Source organism: Mustela erminea, chromosome 7 (assembly GCF_009829155.1).
Source record: "Mustela erminea isolate mMusErm1 chromosome 7, mMusErm1.Pri, whole genome shotgun sequence".
Taxonomy (NCBI): domain Eukaryota; kingdom Metazoa; phylum Chordata; class Mammalia; order Carnivora; family Mustelidae; genus Mustela; species Mustela erminea.
In genome coordinates, this window is record NC_045620.1 from 31,451,808 (window position 1) to 31,471,651 (window position 19,844).

At 41.4% G+C, this 19,844-nt stretch overlaps 2 protein-coding genes across 4 annotated transcripts in view; one reads left to right on the plus strand and one right to left on the minus strand.

Moving 5' to 3' along the window:
- CHGB (chromogranin B) lies at window positions 1-12,616 on the plus strand. Of its 2 annotated transcripts, none has more exons than XM_032351371.1 (5): window positions 1-449; window positions 4,074-4,120; window positions 4,631-4,724; window positions 9,604-11,354; window positions 12,218-12,616. In XM_032351371.1, exons 1-5 carry the CDS (start codon window positions 401-403, stop codon window positions 12,299-12,301), a joined length of 2,025 nt encoding a protein of 674 aa, XP_032207262.1. In that variant the 5' UTR covers window positions 1-400; the 3' UTR covers window positions 12,302-12,616. The 2 variants fall into 2 exon arrangements, with proteins under 2 accessions (XP_032207262.1, XP_032207263.1); XM_032351372.1 differs by having other exon boundaries at window positions 4,077-4,120.
- Window positions 7,505-19,844, minus strand: part of TRMT6 (tRNA methyltransferase 6) — a 22,827-nt gene continuing 10,487 nt past the window's right edge. The window contains exon 11 of one of the 2 annotated variants that reach the window (XM_032351374.1): window positions 7,505-7,618. In XM_032351374.1, coding sequence (XP_032207265.1) covers window positions 7,520-7,618 — 99 coding nt within the window. In that variant the 3' untranslated portion in view covers window positions 7,505-7,519. Of the gene's footprint in view, window positions 7,619-18,967; window positions 19,681-19,844 lie in introns of those variants that run through there. The other variant, XM_032351373.1, reaches the window with a different exon arrangement.

The following is a 19,844-nucleotide window of genomic DNA, read 5'->3' on the forward strand; positions in this document are numbered from 1 at the left end:
AGAGGGACCTCAATCTCTCCCTTCACGTCAGATTTGCATTACCTCCCGCTTAGCCCTTCATTCCTATGTCCGCCTTACTCCCCACCCCCGCTCCAGACCCCAAGCACCCAGGAGACTGGACTGGCGTAAATTTCCTCCTACTTGCGCTGTGGCCCGGGGGGCCGCCTCGTGACGTCAGGGCTGAGCGAGGGGGCGCCGCCTCCTGGGTTCCCACCCCTCCTGTCCCTGCGGCCCGGCTTGCCCTTTAAAAGAGCGGGGGCCTGCGCCAACCGCGCCACACCGTGGGGACCCGGACCCGCAGCTGCTTTTCCGGAGCACCTTTATCTCGCCTTCGGCCCGCATCTCACTCACCGGTCCAGCTCCCATACTCTTCTCCGTGCAGATTCGAGCGAGCGGAGCCATGCAGCCGGCCGTATTTCTCGGCCTCCTGGGAGCGGCGGTGGTGGCCGGTGAGTGGGCTCAGCCGGCTGTTCAGCACCGTGGACAGCGCTAGCCTCGGTCCCTGGGAAAGCTCGGCTTGTATATACCCGGGGAGAGAGGAAGGTTGAGTGAAAGCGTTCTCCTTTTTGCTTGACAGTCTTAATTTCTGAAACTCCCTGCTTCATCGTCTGACTTGGAAAAAGCCAGAGGGCTTCCTAGCCCAACCAGAAGAGTCTCAGTCTTTTCATATCTGAGTTTTCCTGTAGATAGAGAGAAACGTGCCTGTACCTCTAGAAACCCCACATTTTGTGCTCACTTCTAATATGTCACGTTCTCTCTACCTACTAAAATCTTAATATGTAACTGGAATTAGAATTTGTTTGGTTTTTCAAAGCCAGAGGACTATGGAGACACAAGAGTACATGTATTATGGTATTACTTGGCACCTGCATAATTTCCTTTATTATTATTTAAATATGATGAGATGGAATTAAGTCTTATATGTATATCAGATATCTTTCTTTTAACATGTTCCTCTATGTGTTCACATATATGTATGTACAAGTTTAATTTTTTTTGCATTTTATAATTCCATTTCTGGGGAGAGGTAATTCCATACCCAAATTCATGCATTTTAAAGTTATGAATGGAAACTGCAGTAGATATTTTGACTTTTGTACTCCGGGAAAATAACAATTATAAAATAACTACAAAGATATCCTTGAAGAAGTTAAACCCAAAACATCATTTCAGCCAATTTAGGAGAATGAAATTTTAAGTAGCAGGTATTTGACAGCGTCTCTTGATGTGTGGAAGACTATAGGATTAATCTTTCAAACTACTCTGGATCTTGAATAAATAATCTCTGAAGATTTTAAAAAGTGTGTGTGTGTGTGTGTGTGTGTGTGTGTGTGTGTGTTGAAGTAAAATCACTAGATCATTGGGAAGTAAATATTAAACTGGAAGTTTCCTGTGGCTGTTTTAATAATCTCATAGGATATTGTTCTTATCCGAGATTGCAATTCCTAATGGAACTGAGGTATTGCCACCCATGATTATGAAGCTTTCATTGACAGCAAATGCTGGATCCCAAATATAAAGACACAAGATGAAAACCAATGATAATTTATCTTATTGCAAGCTACATACATTCAGAATTTTCTAACATTCTTGTCACTCTTATAAATTGTCTATAAATGTTCTTAATCTAAAGAAAACTAAATGAATATTTATAGTCTTTTCCAGTCAAAAATATTTTCAGAAAGAGATTGCTTAAAGTGCTATAGCTATGCTATACATTGACTTTGGACTACAAAACAGTGTCATTTGTGAGACTTATTTAACTATAGTGGTAAAATATTTATAGCTCCTTTATGCAAGAGAATATTTTAAGAAGGGTTCACATTTTAGTATTGGCTAAAGTTGAGACATTATATTCTTTTTAAAAGTTATTGGGCTATAATTCACACACCATAAAATCCATACTTTTAAAGCGTGTGACAGTATATTCACAGATTCTGTAATCACTATCAAATGTCAGAAGTTTTTCATTACTGCAGAAAGAAACCCCTATACCTGTTAGCAGTCATTTCCTGTTCCCACCTTCCACAAATGCCTGGAAATGAAACATGGTAGTCTTCCAGCAAAACTTGCTATTTAGCAAAATCATAGGGCTGAAGAAAAACCTCAGGAAACCATCTGGTTCATTTCCTACCCTTAAGAGCTTCTGAAGGGAGATCCATACCTTTCTACAGTAGCTACTGGGAACTCTAAAAAATTAATATGAGTGAAGCAACTCTGTGATATCCACAATATACTGGGTAAAATAGTTTCTGCATTCAGATGAGGTTGCTTAACTTTTAAAATTATAGCTGCATTTTTATTCTGGAATCAAACCTTAGTTTGATAGTCTTATGATATAGAATACTTTAGAAGTTATTCTCAGGTTTATCATACAATACAATTTGAAGATTTTCTACCATCTGAATACTTCACTTCTATCATAGTCTTTGGGTTTTCTTTGGTGCCTCCTGAATCTTAATTTATACAAAAATAAGTCAAAACTATCTTAGGGGGATCAACACATCTTTGGTTATTACTTTGCTGTCACAGATTCTATTGGAAGAAATACAGTGGAACTTAGATGTCTCACCAAGATGCATAATGCACCTATATAAGGAGACCTTAGCTCCTTTCCAACAGAAACAGATTGGAAGAGCCTTAGTCAGAGAAACAGGACTGTCCTGCAATAACAAACATGAGCTATAAATTGTTTAGCATGATAAAGAAAAATATTTCTCTCCACCAAAATCTGATAACTGTAAATACTTTGGCAATGTCAGTAGTTAATAAAAGCACCTATTTTTACATTTGTGGGGAAAAAAGTTATTAGCAAGAAAATGCATTACAAAGAAGGTTTAGTAAAGCTAGATTTTTAAAAGGCAACTTCCAGTTCATTAGAGGAGTAATTCTCTCAGTTATTTCTTTCTGGGGAAGTTTACAGATTTAGGTCCAAAGAATAAGTGCCAGAGTGGAAATGTTCCCAAATAACAGCCATTTGGGGGATAAAATAATGGCCTCGCATAATGGACCCTGGGTGCCAAAGGTAGGCCATCCGGATCTTGTCTGAACTACATTTCAGGAAGATTGTGGGGTCTTCTTACCTTGTTAACCACTTCTCAAACAGTTTACACATGAATTTAACATGCTGGATAGCTTTGGGCTTCTCGAAACAATTGAAGTAGATCGTAGGCCATGCTTGAAAAAGGAAAATTCAGTAAGGTGAGTGAAATAGGTGTTGTATTTCAAGATTGTTGTACTTAGAGATTGAGCCCTATGATCTGTAACTGATTAGAGGCAGGCAGTTTAAAAGACTTGGAGAGCAAACATTTCGTGAGAAGAGGTCAGGTCGCCAGTTAAAAATAAACTGCATTTGAGTAGCTTTCATCTCTGCTGTCTGAGAGTTTCACTCTTACTGGTTTCATTTAAACTAAGTTTTAAACTTTTTATTGAAGTGTAATACACATTAAGAAAACTGCATAGATCATAAGCACACAGCTTAATGTATTTTTCATTCATTGAGCACAACTGTGTAAGCACTACTCTGATCAAGAAACAGAATTTGCCAGGGTGCCTGGGTGGTTCCCTTGGCTGAGCATGAACCTCTTGGTTTTGGCTCAGTCATGATCTCAGAGTCTTAGGATCAAGCCCCACTTTAAGTTCCATGCTCAGTGGGGGAGTCTGCTTGAGATTCTCTTCTTCTCCTTCTGCCCCTCCCCCAACTTCTTCCCTCTCTCTCTTTCCCTCAAATAAATAAATAAATATTGAAAGAAAGAAAGCAAACATAGCCAACATTTCAGAAGCTCTCTGTGTCTTGGTCTGGATTTGAATTATACTCTATATAAGACGGTATTCATTTCCAAATCATGTTTAAGACATTGCTAAGGAAAACAGCTGTGTGTGTGTGTGTGTTGTGCGCGCGCACAGGCAATTATGGGTCCTAGACCAATTTTCTTCAACTATTTCCATTCTGCTCAGCTGTGACTCTGCCCCTCTCTCCAAATAACATGCAAGGGGGGGGATTTTGTGAGTTTGGGGCTACCCAGCTTCCAAAAATCAACTGAAGTCTTCCCATTTCTTTTTCTCCTTCAAAGCAGTCAGTTCTGTGCCAGTGGATAACAGGAACCACAATGAAGAAATGGTAAGTTTAATTGGACGTCCAGAATCTAGACTTTTACCTAGACTCTAGATTCTCCCACCTCCTTATCATACCAAACCAAACCAAACAAACAAACAAACAAAAATAAATACAGCAACAGGAAACCTACAATATAGTCTTATAAAGCCAGGTTTTTATCCCTGAGGGAATTGGAGGCAAAGAATGTCCCTCCTGCTCTGGGCTCTCCCTTCCTTCCTGGTGTCTTCAGTGCCTCTGAGGATAGCTGTGATCACCATTTTCCTTCCAGCCTGCAAGAAATGGGTATTTATGTCTCTTCTCTTGCGTAATCTCGACCCATGCTATTTTGCATTGTTCTGTCGAGAAGCCTATGAAATTTCACTGTAGTCCTGTAAATCTACATTTCTGCCCCAAGGATCCCACATCAACACAGGCCACAGAGCCGAGCCTCTTGCGATAGCAGCTCTGGGTTGAGTTAGTCTGTCATCCCAGTGACATCAGCTTTTGCCAACCTGCTCTTGGGTTTCCCCCCAGGTGACTCACTGCATCATTGAGGTTCTCTCAAATGCCTTGTCGAAGATCAACGCTCCACCCATCACCCCTGAGTGTCGCCAAGTCCTGAAAAAGAGTAAGTGTCCTACACTGCAGAAAATCTTTGTCCTTCCTCCTGCTTCCATTACCTTCCAATTTACCTCCAAATGAAAGGGCACAGGAAGGGCATAATGCAATAGGAAGAGTGCAGACTGGACTAGGATCTGGGGAGATCGAAGATAATGACTTCTAGTCCCACTCTGCCACTTCACAGCTATGTGGCTATGGGGAAGGACCTCTTGCCTTTCTGGGCTTATTTTCTCAAAGTAAAATGAGGGAGTTGAACTCAGTGATAGCCTTTGAGTTAGCTATCAGTTCTTAAATTCCTTGGTTCCAGAATTTGGATTTTTAGAACAGCTTTCACTTGGGTGGAACTGTTCTGGGAATGCTAGAGGATGAAAGGTTAGAAGGAGACTTTAAAATTATTCTTCTCTTTGCCTTCTGCTCTTCTGACAGTAAGATGTTAGAAGCTCGAAGAATGACTTGGGAACTTCTGGCCCCTTTACATGACAGATTGTTCAAGCCATCTTAATTTAGAGCTGATTAGAATGGGAGGTACTCCCAAATGGCAGAGAACTAGAAGAGGGAGGGTAGAAGTAGAGCAGCCAGTGAGTCAGAGCAGTGACCTTCTGCATCGAGAGTGGGATGTGTTCTCTATACAATCAACTTCTGTTCAAGACAAAACTTGAAGAGAAATGCAAGCAGTGGGGCACCTGGATGGCTCAATGGGTTAAGCCTTTGCCTGCCGGCTCAGGTCATGATCCCAGGGTCCTGGGATCGAGCCCCGCATCGGGCTCTCTGCTCAGCGGGGAGCCTGCTTCCTCCTCTCTCTCTGCCTGTCTCTCTGCCTACTTGTGATCTCTGTCTGTCAAGTAAGTAAAGAAAATCTTAAAAAAAAAAAAAAAGAAATGCAAGCAGTATCCATTGGGTTGATATTGAGATCAGTTGCCGTCTCTTATGCATGAAGTCAACCTGACTCAATCGAATCCAAAAACCACTGTTCTCTTCAACACCTTCTCTGCTTTTAAATTTTTAGTTAGGCTGGGAATAGCGGATTTGTTTTTCCTGTCACCTCCAAAATCTCTCATTGCAAGATAGTACTCTCCTGCTAGTGACACACATAAGCCCTTGTGCATAAAATGGTAAAAGTAAGTATTGGCAATTGAACAAAAGAGTAACCTGGCAGGACTCAGTCCACCATTGGGGGCTTCAGGGTAATCACAGATATGGGGACCTGAACCTCTACAGACCCCATGAACAGTGGGTGGAAACTTCTTACCAATCCCAGCTTACACGTCTTTCCGAATTTCTCCCCAACTTTCTTTTCCAGCCATTACAGGGAATGAACACAGACAGAATGAGTCTTCAGGCAGAGACTAAAGGGAGCTCCTCTGGGCAAGCCTGTCTCACTCTCTCCCTTCCCCTTCCTTCGTTTACCAGATGGATGCAAAAGTGTGGGGTCTGCCATAGTAGGTCACTGAAGAATTGTGATTTCTTAGGAAGAGCTGTTGAATGCAAGGCTCTGCTTGCCTGCCAAGATCAAATTCAGCCTTTAGGTCGGTTGAGGCCATAGTGATTCTAGCCTCTGATTAACACTGACTGTGCCCTGGAGTCTTTTGATGTCTGTTCAGAGAGACCCAGGGAAACTGGTTAAAATCAAATGACTACTGTCTTCGGGAAGGACCCTGGTGACACTCCACCCAGAGAATTATACAATGCTGAGATCGGGAGGGTTTAAGAGCGCCCCCTGGTGGCAGACTCAGACAGCAGCCAAGGCCAGACAGACCCTATAGGGAGTAAGGCAGGATAGGAGGATAGGAAGTAACTCACAAACTGGAAGGATACAAGTCCTGGGCGCGGGGGGGGGGGGGGGGGGGGGGGGGCCTAATTTCTCAGTTCTAGCCCCACTGTGGAGAAATACAGACTTTGTTATCAGATTTGGGATTTTTCAAAAGAAGTTAAAATTTGAATTTGTAAGCAGTATCTCCTGGTATTTAAGCATTGCCTCTGAATTTGAAATGACTAATAATAATATGCTATTTGGTATAAATAATATATTTATATTATATAAATAATATATATTATATATATATAATAAATTTATATTTGGTATAAATAATAATATGCTATTTAGGCCATGCAGAACTCACCTCTGGGCTACCAATTTGTGGTTTCTTCCCAATTCTAGTTTTCTCTCCTGCTGATATGTCCTAAACTGACCCCAATACTGGTGGAGCGTTTTGGCCAGCTGGAAAGAGAAATCTCCCTCCTGCCCCTGGGGCATCTTCATCTCCACTTTCTATTCTCTCCAGAGGGTCGGTGGAGCAAGCATACACTTGTTGAGTGAATGAGCACTTGGGGAATAGAGGAGAATCATTGTTTTCTGGCTTGAAGAGACCTTAGGGCATTCCTAACCCAATTTCTTAATAGGTGCAAGAATCTCTTTGTCCAGGTTAATCTGGTCATCCTGGCAATGGATAGTTAAGGATGGAAGGTACATTTCCCCCTTTTTTACTTGAAAGTAAGGATGAGCTTCATTCCACACCTTGGTTTTACAGACTGACAATGACTATGTGTTGCTAATCATAGTCCTCTGATCTCACCTGCGGGGACTTAAAGCTAAATTTAGGAAGAAGTGCAAAGACTCACGCACAAGCTGCTACAGGGAGCGCACATTTAACCGCGAAAAAATAAAAATACTCTGTTCCTGACCAGTAGGCAGTAGGAAAGGGGTGTCACAGCCCCCACCTTGGAAAGCTGAGATCCTGTATGATTAGGGCTATGTCAGCTGCCTCTCAGAATGATGTCAGTATCTGCCCAAAGCCTCCTTGCTCACCTGTGCCTACCTGGATCGATGGCCCCACCTGCTTCAATGTTGCAATGGCTCTTAAAAGACAAAGTCACTGGGGAGGGACCAGCACTCAGGTGTCTCTGGGTGTGAGAGGTTAGAGATATTTCAGTTGATCCGTGAAACATGAGAATGTTATCATGCCAGGCTACCCTTTAAGGAGAAAGGTACAGACCATCCACTATTTCTTGGACATTTTTACAATGACCAGTTTTTTCCATTTTGCAAATGTCAGTTCAAAATGACTCATCAGTGCCATTCAGTAGAAGCATAATGTGAGCCACAGATACAATTTCAGATTTCTTAGTGGCCACATTAAAAAAGTAGAGAGATAGGAGAATTTAATTTTAATAGTATATTTTATGTGTACCCAATGTATTTTATTCAATATATAATACTTACATATTTATTTATAGTTATATACTTATATACATACCTATAGATTTATTTATGTATTTATTTATAAAGTTTATCTTTTTTATTTTTTTAGTAATCTCTACACCCAATGTGGGGCTTGAACTCACAACCCCAAGATCAAGAGTCACATGCTCCTCTGACTGAGCCAGATGCACCCACAACCAATATATTTATAATATATACCATCTAATACATCCAAAATATTATTTCAATATATAATCAATATGAAAAATTGAAGTATTTCCATTTTTTTATACAAAGTCTTCAAAATCTAGTGGGTGTCTTAGACTTACAGCTCATCTCAGTTTGGACCAGCCACATTTCAAGTACTCAGTAGCCACAAAAGGCTGGCATCTCCCACAACAGACAGTATAGATCTGGACCCAGAGCTGTAAGAGACCTTGGCTTCAGGAGTTCTCTCTGAACTCAGTGACGTAAGTTGAAATCCAAGCCTTTCTGGCTAACAATCAGGCAATGCTAGCTGCATATCTCCTTTCATGAAACGCCCTTGAATTAAGGAGGGTTTAGTAAAGGAGCTATTGACATTTGGAAAAGATAGGAGAGAACACATTCAATTAAAGTATCAGTTATACCATCTACTGTTGGCTAATGAAACACAAAGATAACTCAGTATACTGATCTTCAACCTCAGCATCTGAGATGCTTGGGCAGATGGGACCTGAGTGATGGAAGAAATGTTTCTTTACTGCTGTGCCGTTTTCTCAGGGAAGAAATATACATCCTTCTTATCACTGGTTACTAAATTATATTGTCACTGCTACATTGAGTCTACACAGAGGATTGAATTAAAAAGGCTGATAAACTAATAATTTAAAAATTTAAAATCCTCCTTTGAATCCTGATACTTCCCATTTTGGCTATTTAACTTTATTTAGCTGGATTCTAGTTAGAACTATTCGTCTACAGCCATACCACCCTGAACGTGCCCCATCTTGTCTGATCTTGGAAGCTAAGTAGGGTCGGGCCTGGTTAGTACTTGGATGGGAGAACTATTCACATAATGCTAATTTTTTGTCCTCACTTAGAGCAAATATGGAAATAAGTGTCCCTAATTATATTTCTCTAAGTCTCAATGTCTTTGTTTGTAAAAAGGGGAGATTGAATTAGAGGAATTCTAAGGTTTCTTCCGATTCTTAATACTAACATTTCACAAATCTCTATTTGGATTATAATTTGATCATTAATAGTACCAGTGAGGGGGCACCTGGGTGCTCAGTCGGTTAAATATCAACCTTTGGCTCAGGATTGAGCCTGCATTAGGCTCCCTGCTCAGTGGAGACTCTGCTTCTCCCTTTCCTTCTGCGCCTCCCTGCTGCTTGTGCGCTCTCTCATTCTCTCCCTCTCAAATAAATAAGTAAAATCTTAAAAAAAAAATCATACCAATGAGAAACGCTGGCTGGCTGTTATGACAAAAATAAGAATAGAGGGTTTTTTAAAAATTATAGTTAAACAGAGCCAAGGAACTTTCATACCGTTTTCTTTTAAAAGGAATCTGAGTATAATTTTTCTTAACTTAAAAAATTATCCAAGTAATTCAGGCCGTTTGGTTTTGTAGGATCACTAACATTGGTGCTTGTTGAACCACAAGCAATTCTGAAGTTATACTTATACTTCTTTATTCTCATTATAGGTAGAAAAGAAGTCAAAGATGAAGAGAAAAGTGAAAATGAAAACACACGGTTTGAAGTAAGATTGTTAAGAGACCCAGCTGATGCCTCAGAAGCCCATAGGCCTTCTGGGAGGGAGGAAGCAAGAGCCCCAGGAGAGGAGGACACCCAAGGCCCCACAGTGGCAGACACAGAGGAAGGTGGGCACAGCCGAGAAGGAGCAAGCGAACCCCAAGGGGACCTCTTCCCCTCTGACAGACAAGTCTCCAAAGAAGCAAACCCACGCCATTCTGAGAAAATCGAGGAAGAGGACAGGAAGGAAGAAGAGAGGGAGAAATATCAGAAAAGGGAGCATGGGAAAGATGGCAGTGAAGAGAAAAATGTGGAAGACCTAGGAGAGACACAGAATGCCTTTCTCAACAAAAGAAACCAGGCTACAGCTAAGAAAAAAGAAGAGTTAGAGGCCAGATATGGTCTACACTCTGCTGGGCCCCCTGAGGAAAAGACACACAGCCGGGAGAGGAACAGCCAGGAGAGTGGAGAGGATACAAGAAGCCAGGAGAAACACACTCAAGAGTCTAAAAGCCAAGTTGGGAGCAAGGAAGAATCTGAGGAAAGTGAGGAAGATGCTGAGCCTGATGTGGACAAACGACGCTGGAAGCCGAGACACCACCACGGGAGGACCAGGCCTGACAGGTCCTCTCAAGAAGGGAAACCTCCCTCCGAGGAAAAGGGACACCTCCGTGAGGAATCTGAGGACTCAAACGTGGGCACAGTCAGTTTAGGGGAAAAGAGGGACCGCCATCCAGCCCACTATAGGGCTTCAGAGGAAGAACCTGAATATGGGGAAGAAGTGAGGAGTTACCAGGCTGTCCATGCTCCCAAGGATCTGGAGCAGGGGCGATATGGGGGCAGAGGAAGTGAGGAGTACAGGGCTCCAAGACCTCCCAGTGAGGAGAGCCAGGAGGAGGATAAGAGAAATCGCCCCAGCTCAGAGCTTGACAACATAGCACAGGGATATAACGAAGAAAGTGAGGAAGAGAGGGGCCGTGACGGGGGACATCTCCACAGAGCCAGGGGAGGGGAACCAGGTGCATATTCCATTCCAGACAACAAAGAAGAAAAACGGTTCTTGGGTGAAGGACACCACCATGTCCAAGACAACCAGATGGACAAGGCAAGGAGGCGCCCACAAGGCGAGTGGAGGGAGCAGGACAGAAATTACCTCAACTATGGCGAGGAAAGGAGTGAGGAAGAAGCCCAAGGGAAATGGCAACAGCAGGAGGACCTAGAAGATGCTACAGAAAGCAGGGAGGAAGCTAGGCTTCAAGGCAAACAGTATGGTCCCCATTACACCACTGACAAGAGGAAGAGATTAGGGGAGTTGCTCAACCCATACTATGACCCTTCCCAGTGGAAGACCAGCCGTTTTGAGAGGAAAGACAACATGGATGACAATTTTCTTGAGGGGGAAGAGGAAAATGGGCTGACCTTGAATGAGAAGAATTTCTTCCCAGAATACAACTATGACTTGTGGGAGAAAAAGCCCTTTGAGGAGGACGTGAACTGGGGATACGAGAAGAGAAATCTGTCCCCCAAACTGGATCTGAAAAGGCAGTATGACCGAGTGGCTGAACTAGACCAGCTTCTTCATTACCGGAAGAAGTCAGCCGAATTTCCAGACTTCTATGATTCTGAGGAGCAGATAACCCCACGCCGTGCAGCAGAGAATGAAAAGGACAGGGCTGGCCAGGGAGTTCTGACAGAGGAAGAGGTACGGTGCGGGGCTTTTGTTTAAAATTAAAATGGTTAATGTTAATATCTTCAGACTATCTGAAAGTAATGTGGAGAAACTGGTGGGAATTGATTACCATGAGGATACAGCCCTAGTAAGAGAATGTCGACCACCTCTGGGCTGGAGTTCCATTGTCCATGTCCATTGTCCCTACCCACTTACCCTACTGCAGTGCTTCTCAACCTTGGCTGCATATTGGAATCACCTGGAGGGCTTGAGTAATTAGTGATGTTTAGGATCCACCTCCAGGGATTCTGTATCTTTGGTGCTGGGTGCTACTTGGGCCTCAGGATTTTTACAAGCTTCCAGGTGGTTTCAGTGTTCAGCCAAGGTTGACAATCATTCTTTCGGTGCCTTCTTGGTCATTTAAATTTTCATCACTATTTTCCAGGGTAGGAACTGATGATATAGAAATTAGTTGCTGCTTTAGTCCATCTTTTTCAGCTACCGGACTATAAAAATTAGTTTACATCTCAAAAAGTTAACATGATCAGAACCATACCTGCCTAAACAATCATTTTTTCCTAATACTGAATTGTGCTGATTGGCATTTCTCAAACTTGAATGTACAGCAGAATCTCAAGAGATTCCTAGCTTCTGAGTTTCTGATTGAGTAGATCCTGGGTGCAGCTCAAGAATATGCATTTCTGGTAAGTTCCTTGGTGATGCTGATGTCTCTGGTCAGGAGACCACACTTTGAGAACCACCGATGTAGGGTGTCTCGTATGGCTTCTAACATATCAAAAATTCCCTTCTGTTCAAACCACAGTTCCCTCAAACCACAATAAAATTAATCGATCTGGGACCTCATGCCTCCACTTTTCCTTTTCTGTATTTTCTAGGAAAAGGAACTTGAGAACTTGGCTGCGATGGATCTGGAACTACAGAAAATAGCTGAGAAGTTCAGTGGTAACCGAAGGGGCTGATGGCCATTGGAGCAAAGGGCAGTTTTAAGAAGCAATCCTCACATTATCTATTTTCCACCATTTCACCGAAAGGCACCATTTATTTACCCAAAAGCAGAAAGTAGAATTTTCTGTTCATTCAGTGTTTGACACAATTGGAAATGCTTTAATTTTTGCCAGAATGCTATTGAAAATATGAATAGCATGACTTGTAATATATCCTTTCTCGCAAAATAGACACATTAACATGCTCGTGACAATGACTGTGCTGTAATCCTTGAAAAAGAAATACATTTGTCTTGGTTTGAAATAATAAAAGATTCACCTAAGGCCAAAGTTTCATGTTTTTAGCTTCCTTTGGGCTAACAGGGAAGAGTGTGATTTTCAAACCCATTCTCTAAAGTAAATTTTAAAAGACAGCATTAGGCTTTGTTGGTCTTTGGATGCAGAATAGGCAAAAAAGAAAATAAAACAACAACAAAAAAACTTTGAAGTAAAAGAACGTCTGGGATATAAAGCAAAAGAGTACAGGAAAAGACATCTGTTCCCCCAGGGTAAAGAAAGATTATTAAATAGACTTGAAGAACCTATTTCAAAAATGACCATAAGACATTTACTTTTTAAAATCCTGTTATCTGGAAAGCTCTGGGAGTAGCCAGCCACAGGTCATTTTTCAGAGCTAAGGAGGAGAGAGTCTGGATAATGGGAAAAACTCTGAACTGGGAATCAGAACAGGTAGGCTGATCCAGACAGATTCCTGGACCGACCCTCAGGGCTGGTCTCTTGTAAGTTTTCACCAAGTCATTTCAGAGGACACAGATCAACCCACTATATGCCTTTCAGGACTACTTGATGTTTTGCTTGATGATGTGGAAGAAGATGGCGCACTGGCTCTATTACTAAGTAGCTGTAGGACTTCGGACAAGTTGCTTTCCCTCTCTAGACCTCAGGTTCATCAGTAAAATAAGGATACCTGCCTTATTGGGTTGTTACGAGGATAATGAGTATGCAAAAACACTTAGAATATTGCCTGGCATATGGCATGGTGCAGGAAATGTTGGCCACTACCATTACTAACACCGCAGCTCGCTTCCTATGGCAAGACAAGTGGAAAGTGTCCTCTTCTCCTTCCTTTTACTTGTCATCTCATCCCTCACCAGTGGTGCCTCTCAAGGGATTGAGCCCCAGGTGCCACAGCAGTGAGCTGCTTGGTAATATACCCTTTCTAGGCTGTCTTTGTTTCCCTGTACTACTTCTTACTGGTAATCTCAGCAGGTATTTCCTGGAATCAGATCCCAAATAAACAGCTTGTCCTCAACTTCTTATTTCAGGGTCTGCTTCTGGGGGGACCCCAACCCAAGAAACCATCCAAAGCTAGGCTTGCATTATGGCAAATGTTTTTAATGTACTGCCATTATAACCCTCTGTGTTACCGCATCTTAATACAAGTTACTAAGAAATACTTAATACATGGCAGTAGACACATCTCTCCTTTTTTTCTATTGCAGCTCTGCAGAAAACAAAATCGCTTCCTAATAAAAAGGATTCAAGGGCCCAAGATGAATAGCAATTTACTCACTGGTTAAGGGAAGACAAAACACTGCAATGCACCAAATGCTAGCCTGGCAAGCAACACACACACACACACACACACACACACACACACACACACGTGCGCACACATGCACACAGCCCTGCTCACGAGAAGCTGCTGGCTGCTGGCAGGTGGAGCATAGCACTGCATGGTCCTGGCCTCCTGGTGATGTCCCGTGCACTAACACACCCTTTTGGTTTAGTTTGAAAACACTTCAGGGCAGGGCAATGTGTATGCACAGATGACCTATCAAGGATACAGAAGACATTCAAGAAATCCCACCTGACCCATGGTGCCAGCAAAGTGCAATTAGGATCTCTGGGGATGCCATGCCACCATTTCTTTAAGATGAACTCAAGGACCACCCAGGCCATTGTTTTCTCCTCTTTTGATCAAAGTCATGTATGTTGATGGCAAAACATCAAGTAGTCCTGAAAGGCATATAGTGGGTTGAACTGTGTCCTCCAAAATGACATGGTGAAGACTTAACCCCTGGCACCTGTGAGTGTGACCTTATTTGAAGATTTTCTCTAGATGCAATCAAGTTATGATGAAGTTGTTAGAGTGGGCCCCTATCCAATATGACCAGTGTTCTTAAAAGAGGAGGGAAATGTGGATAGATACAGAGGACAATGTCATGTGAAGACATAGAGGGAAGATGGCCACGTGAAAATGGTGGCAGAGACTGAAGCTGGGTTGCCACCAGCGATGAAACATCTGGGGTCAGCAGAAGCTTGAAGAGCAAAGGAAGATTCTTCCCTAGAACTGCCAGGGGGAGAATGGCCCCACTGACACCTTGATTTGGAACTTCTGGCCTCCAGGACTGTGAGACAACACGTTTAATTCTCCCTTTTGGGATACTAGCAGGTCTTGGCACACCCTCAATTACTAGGGATCACTAAGAACAAAGATGGTGGCTTAGACAATCACAAAGTTTTTTTTTTTTTTTCTTTTTTGTGTGTATGGTGGGGGGTGGACAGAGGGAAACGGAGACTCTTAAGTATGCTCCATGCCCAGTGCAGAGCATGATGTAAGGCTCTATCTTACAACACTGAGATAATGACCTAAGCTGAAATCAAGAGTTGGGTGCTTAACCAACTGAGCCATCCAGGCACCCTGACAATCACAAAGGGTTGACAGACAACCAGGAGTTCAGATTGAGCTGATTGGTGAGGCTTATCTCCTACACAAGACCAATTTGTCAAGACTGGGAGAGGTTGCTGTCATATCCAATATGTAAGCACCAACATACAGAGTGAAGAAAAAAATAAACATAGGAATGTGTTCCAAACAATAGAACAAGATAAATCTCCAGAAACAGATCTTAATGAAACAGAGATAAGAGATTTATCTTATAGAGTTCAAAATCATGGTCATAAAAATGCTCACCATGGTCAGGTCATGAACAAAGTAAGAATTTCAGAAGACAGAAAATAAAAGTAAGTACACCATAAAGAAATCATAGAGTTAAATAACACAATAAGTGAACTAAAATATTCAATGCAGGGGTTCAACAACAGATAGATCAAAGTGAAGAAAGGATCAATAAATCAAAGACTGGGCAGTGGAATTCATCCAATGAGGGGTGCAAAAATTTTTTTTAAACTATAAAGAGTGAAGATAGCCTCAGGGACTTAATGAGACGCCACTAAGTGGACAAACATACGCATTATCTGGGTCCCAGAAGGAATGAAAAAGTGGAAGAAAAGTTATTTAAAGAAATAATGGCTAAAAACTTTCCTAACCTGGAAAAAGAAACAGACATCCACATCCAAGAAACCCAAAGAGTACCAAATAAGATGAATCTACACTGAGACACATTATAATTAAATTGTTAAAAATTAAAGATATGGAGACTCTTAAAAGGAGCCAGAGAAAAGCAAATTGTTACCTACAAAGGAACCCCTCTAAGACTGCTGGTGGATTTTTCAGCACCAATTCTTGTCAGAAGAAAGTGGGATGATATATTCAAAGTGCTGAAAAAACCCCAAAAAACTGCCAATCAGGAATACTCTACTTAAGAATCCTCTAAGTTGTCCTTCAGAAATGGAGAGAGTTTTCCAGACAAAAAGCAGAAGTTCATCAGCACTAGACTAGCCTGACAAGAAAGGTTAAAGGGAATTCATTAAACTAAAATGGAAGCTACTAATCGGGTAACTGAAATGAAAACAGTATGAAATTCACTGATACATAGTTAAATTCACAATATTGTAATGGTGGTGGGTAAATCACTAATAATTCCAGTACAAAGGTTAAAAGACAAAAGGATTAAAAATAACTGTAAATACAAGTATACACAGTATAAAAAAATTGTGCAATCAAAATAATAAAACACAGGGAGTGTAAACATATAGACTTTTTGTATATGGATTAGATCTGAAGGAAACAAACTCAGTATCTCAAAGAGGTATCTGTATTCTCATGTTCACTGCAGCCTTATTCACAATAGGCAAGATATAGAAACAACCTGTCTGTTCATGAACGAATAAAGATGTATCTATACACAAAACAACACTAATTAGCTCGATGAGAAGGAAATCCTGCCATTTGTAACAACTTGGATACCGTGAGGGCATGGTGCTATGTAAAATAAGCCAGACAGAGAAAGACAAATAATGTGCTAACTTACTTGTATGTGAAATCTTTAAAAAACAAAAAACAACAACAAAAAAAACCTCATGAAAATGGAGAGTAGAATGGGGGTTACTGAGGAGATATTGATCAAAGAGTATAAACTTCTAGTTATGAGTAAGTTCTGGAGATCTAATATACAGCATAGTGATTATAGTTAACAATACTGCATTATACACTGAAAGTTGCTAGTAGAGTAAATCTTAAACATTCTCACCATAAACAGAAATGGTAATTATGTGCTGGGATGGAGGTGTTAGCTAAGGCTATGGTGGTAATCACTTTGCGAAATACAAATATAACAAATAACAAGTTATACACCTTAAACTTACATGATATTGTATTTTTTTTTAAAGATTTATCTTAGAGAGGGAGAGAGCACGTGTGCATACATGAGCAGGGGTGGGGACAAGGGCAGAGGGGGAGGAATAATCTCAGACACCCCACTCAGTGCAGAGTCTGACGCAGGGCTCGATCTCAAGGCTCTTGAGATCACAACTTGAGGCAAAACTAAGAATCAGATGCTTGACCAACTGAGCCACCGAGGTGTCCCACTTTACCCAATGTTATATGACAAGTCAATAAAACTGGGGAGAGGGGTGTGCTTCACACAATTTTAGTGCACCTCTAAGCTAAAAAATCATCTAATTGGCACCACTGTAGATTTCCAAGAATCTTAATCCAGTGAAGAAATAAGGTACACATCACTAAATGACTTTTGTCTTTATTTTTTTGACTGCCACTCATTAAAGTGTTATTTCACATAATTCTCCTGGTGGCTTGATGTCCAGAAGTCATAGAATTATCCATTCATCTGCTCCAAAGGTGGATGTCCACTTTACAAACAGGACAACATCATGTATTTTGCCGCATTCTTGATGTGAGTGCACACACAGGAGTGTTTCTCAAGCAGTGGCTCCTGGGCCAGCAGCATCACCTGGAAACTTCCGAGAAATGCAAATCTTCTGCCCACCCCAGACTACTGAATCAGAAACTCGGAGGTGTTAAACAATCTGGATTTAATAAGCCCACCAGGGAATTCTGGCACACACTAAGTTTTCAAGTTATTGAATTAAGTGTCAGTCCTTAAAGATGAAGTACATTATATGCAAGAGAAAAAAAAAAATAACACAGGTTAAGGGCAACTTTTGCTGCTGGTACAGGACAGGAGTTCACAAGTCAGCTCCAGGGGTGGATCCATGGGCACATGCCTTGATAGTGCCGACGTCCAGAATGAATGAAATGAGATGAGATGAGCCTTGAAAACTGGATGAATCCCGAGGAGAGGATTTAAACAAGAGTAACCAGTGGAGACCAGCCACTACAGAATCCAGTCTGTGCACATGTGTTCTCCTGGACAAACTGGGACAGGTAGTATGTGGGTGGCAACTGTTTGTAAGGACATGTTCAGTGAGGTGTTGATGTGGGCCTGTTTTCTTATATAGACCACGTGTCACAATCAGCTGAAAGCCAGCGAATGCAGTGTCCCCATCATTAATGTAAATCAGACAAATCATAATAGGAAACACTTTTATTCTTTAAAAGCCATTGTTTTAAGAAAAAGGAATCAAAACTGTATTGGTTGGTGATCACATTGACCATTATCAGGACAGTACATGCTATTAGGAAAATGTTATTTTCTTTTTGTCTGAGATGCTCCTTGCTGATCAGCATCTATGCTATAATGATGTCAATGATACACATTACGAGCATATTTAGTGAGCAAGACAAGGGCCACAGCTTACTCTAAATACTCTCCTTGGCTGTAGCAGATGACCAAATTTGATTATACATTTTTCAGAGCTTAGAAAGACTAACCACCTAATCATGCCAGAGCTCAACAGACCAGCATTAATAATCACCAAAAAAGGCACTTTAAAATACACTTGACAAGGAGTGACGCTAATGCAATGAGAACTGGTCAAAGCCCTGCACTAAACTTTGTCATAGATCCTATAAATAGTGCATTCTCTGTTTCCATACGTATATATAAATATATATGTGTGTATATACCAATAGCCATAAACACGAGTGTGTGTCTATTTCTGTAAGTCTCTGGATGGGGGAAAAAAACCTTTGCTGTTTCCTTTAACTTAATAAAACACAAAAATTCTAGGCATTTCACTCGGAACAAAGAATGAGGAGATGGGCAAATTAACGCAAAAAAGTACCCTACTACTCCTTTGTGTATTGACCCAAAAAAGCAGTACAATAAATACTCAGAACTTTCCTAAGCTGTCAACTATTAAAATAAAAAAATCTAGTGTTTTAAAGATTTTTTTTTTTTTTTGACAGAGAGAGATCACAAGTAGGCAGAGAGGCAGGCAGAGAGAGAAAGGAAGAAGCAGGCTCCCTGCTGAGCAGAGAGCCCGATGTGGGACTCGATCCCAGGACCCTGAGATCATGACCTGAGCCAAAGGCAGCGGCTTAACCCACTGAGCCACCCAGGCGCCCCCAAAAATCTAGTGTTTTAAAAAAGTTTATTCCACTGGAGGGAGGAAGGAGGGTATTTTTGGTGCTGTCAATCTCATACACTCACACATCCATATTGCTTCGGTTGAAGAGAGTGGAATGAACACAAGAAATCTCCTCCACAGATTCTTTCTTTCAGTACCCAAGTTTTGGATATGTTGTGCCATTCCACTTAGTTTAACGTATAAACAAAGTCTTGTATAAAGATATTTTTAGGATTTCTAAATTCTCAAGATATTTTCACAGAGTACTACAAGTACTTAGAGGATTTTTGTGAAATAAACAGAATTGGCCACATACACATTAGTCCACTGTGTATACCTCAGGCTCGATGTTCTCATAGACCAAATTTATCTGTTCCAGAGGTGGACAAAAGGCTTACTCGTCCTTCCCAGGAACAAGTGTATAGACTTACTTTTAGAAGATGAGAAAACAATTAGTGATGGCATTTAAAGTTTAATTACTAACTGTATAGCGCCTGACGAAAAAAATCAGAGCAATTTCTGAAAGGTTAAGAGTCAGACTCCGGGCATTTCCGTTTTTTAGCTGCTGGCTCTTCAGTCTTGTGTGATTCTAAAGTGCTTGCGTTGGATTTGAGACTGGGGTCGGCTTTAAGGTTATCCATGGCGACAGTGAAGCCTGAGAGAAGGTACCCCCCACCTCCGCTCATCAGTAGTTTGGGATGACTTCGATCTGGCAAAACCTAATCAAGACAGAAAGACATTCATGTTTTCCTACGCAGATAAAGCACATGCTAACAATACACATGCCAGAAATCGGAATTCAAATGACAGAGATTCTCTTGAAGATTTAATCTGATCAATTTCTAAAGAGTGCCTTCCTTCACGTGCAGATTAAGGATTTAAT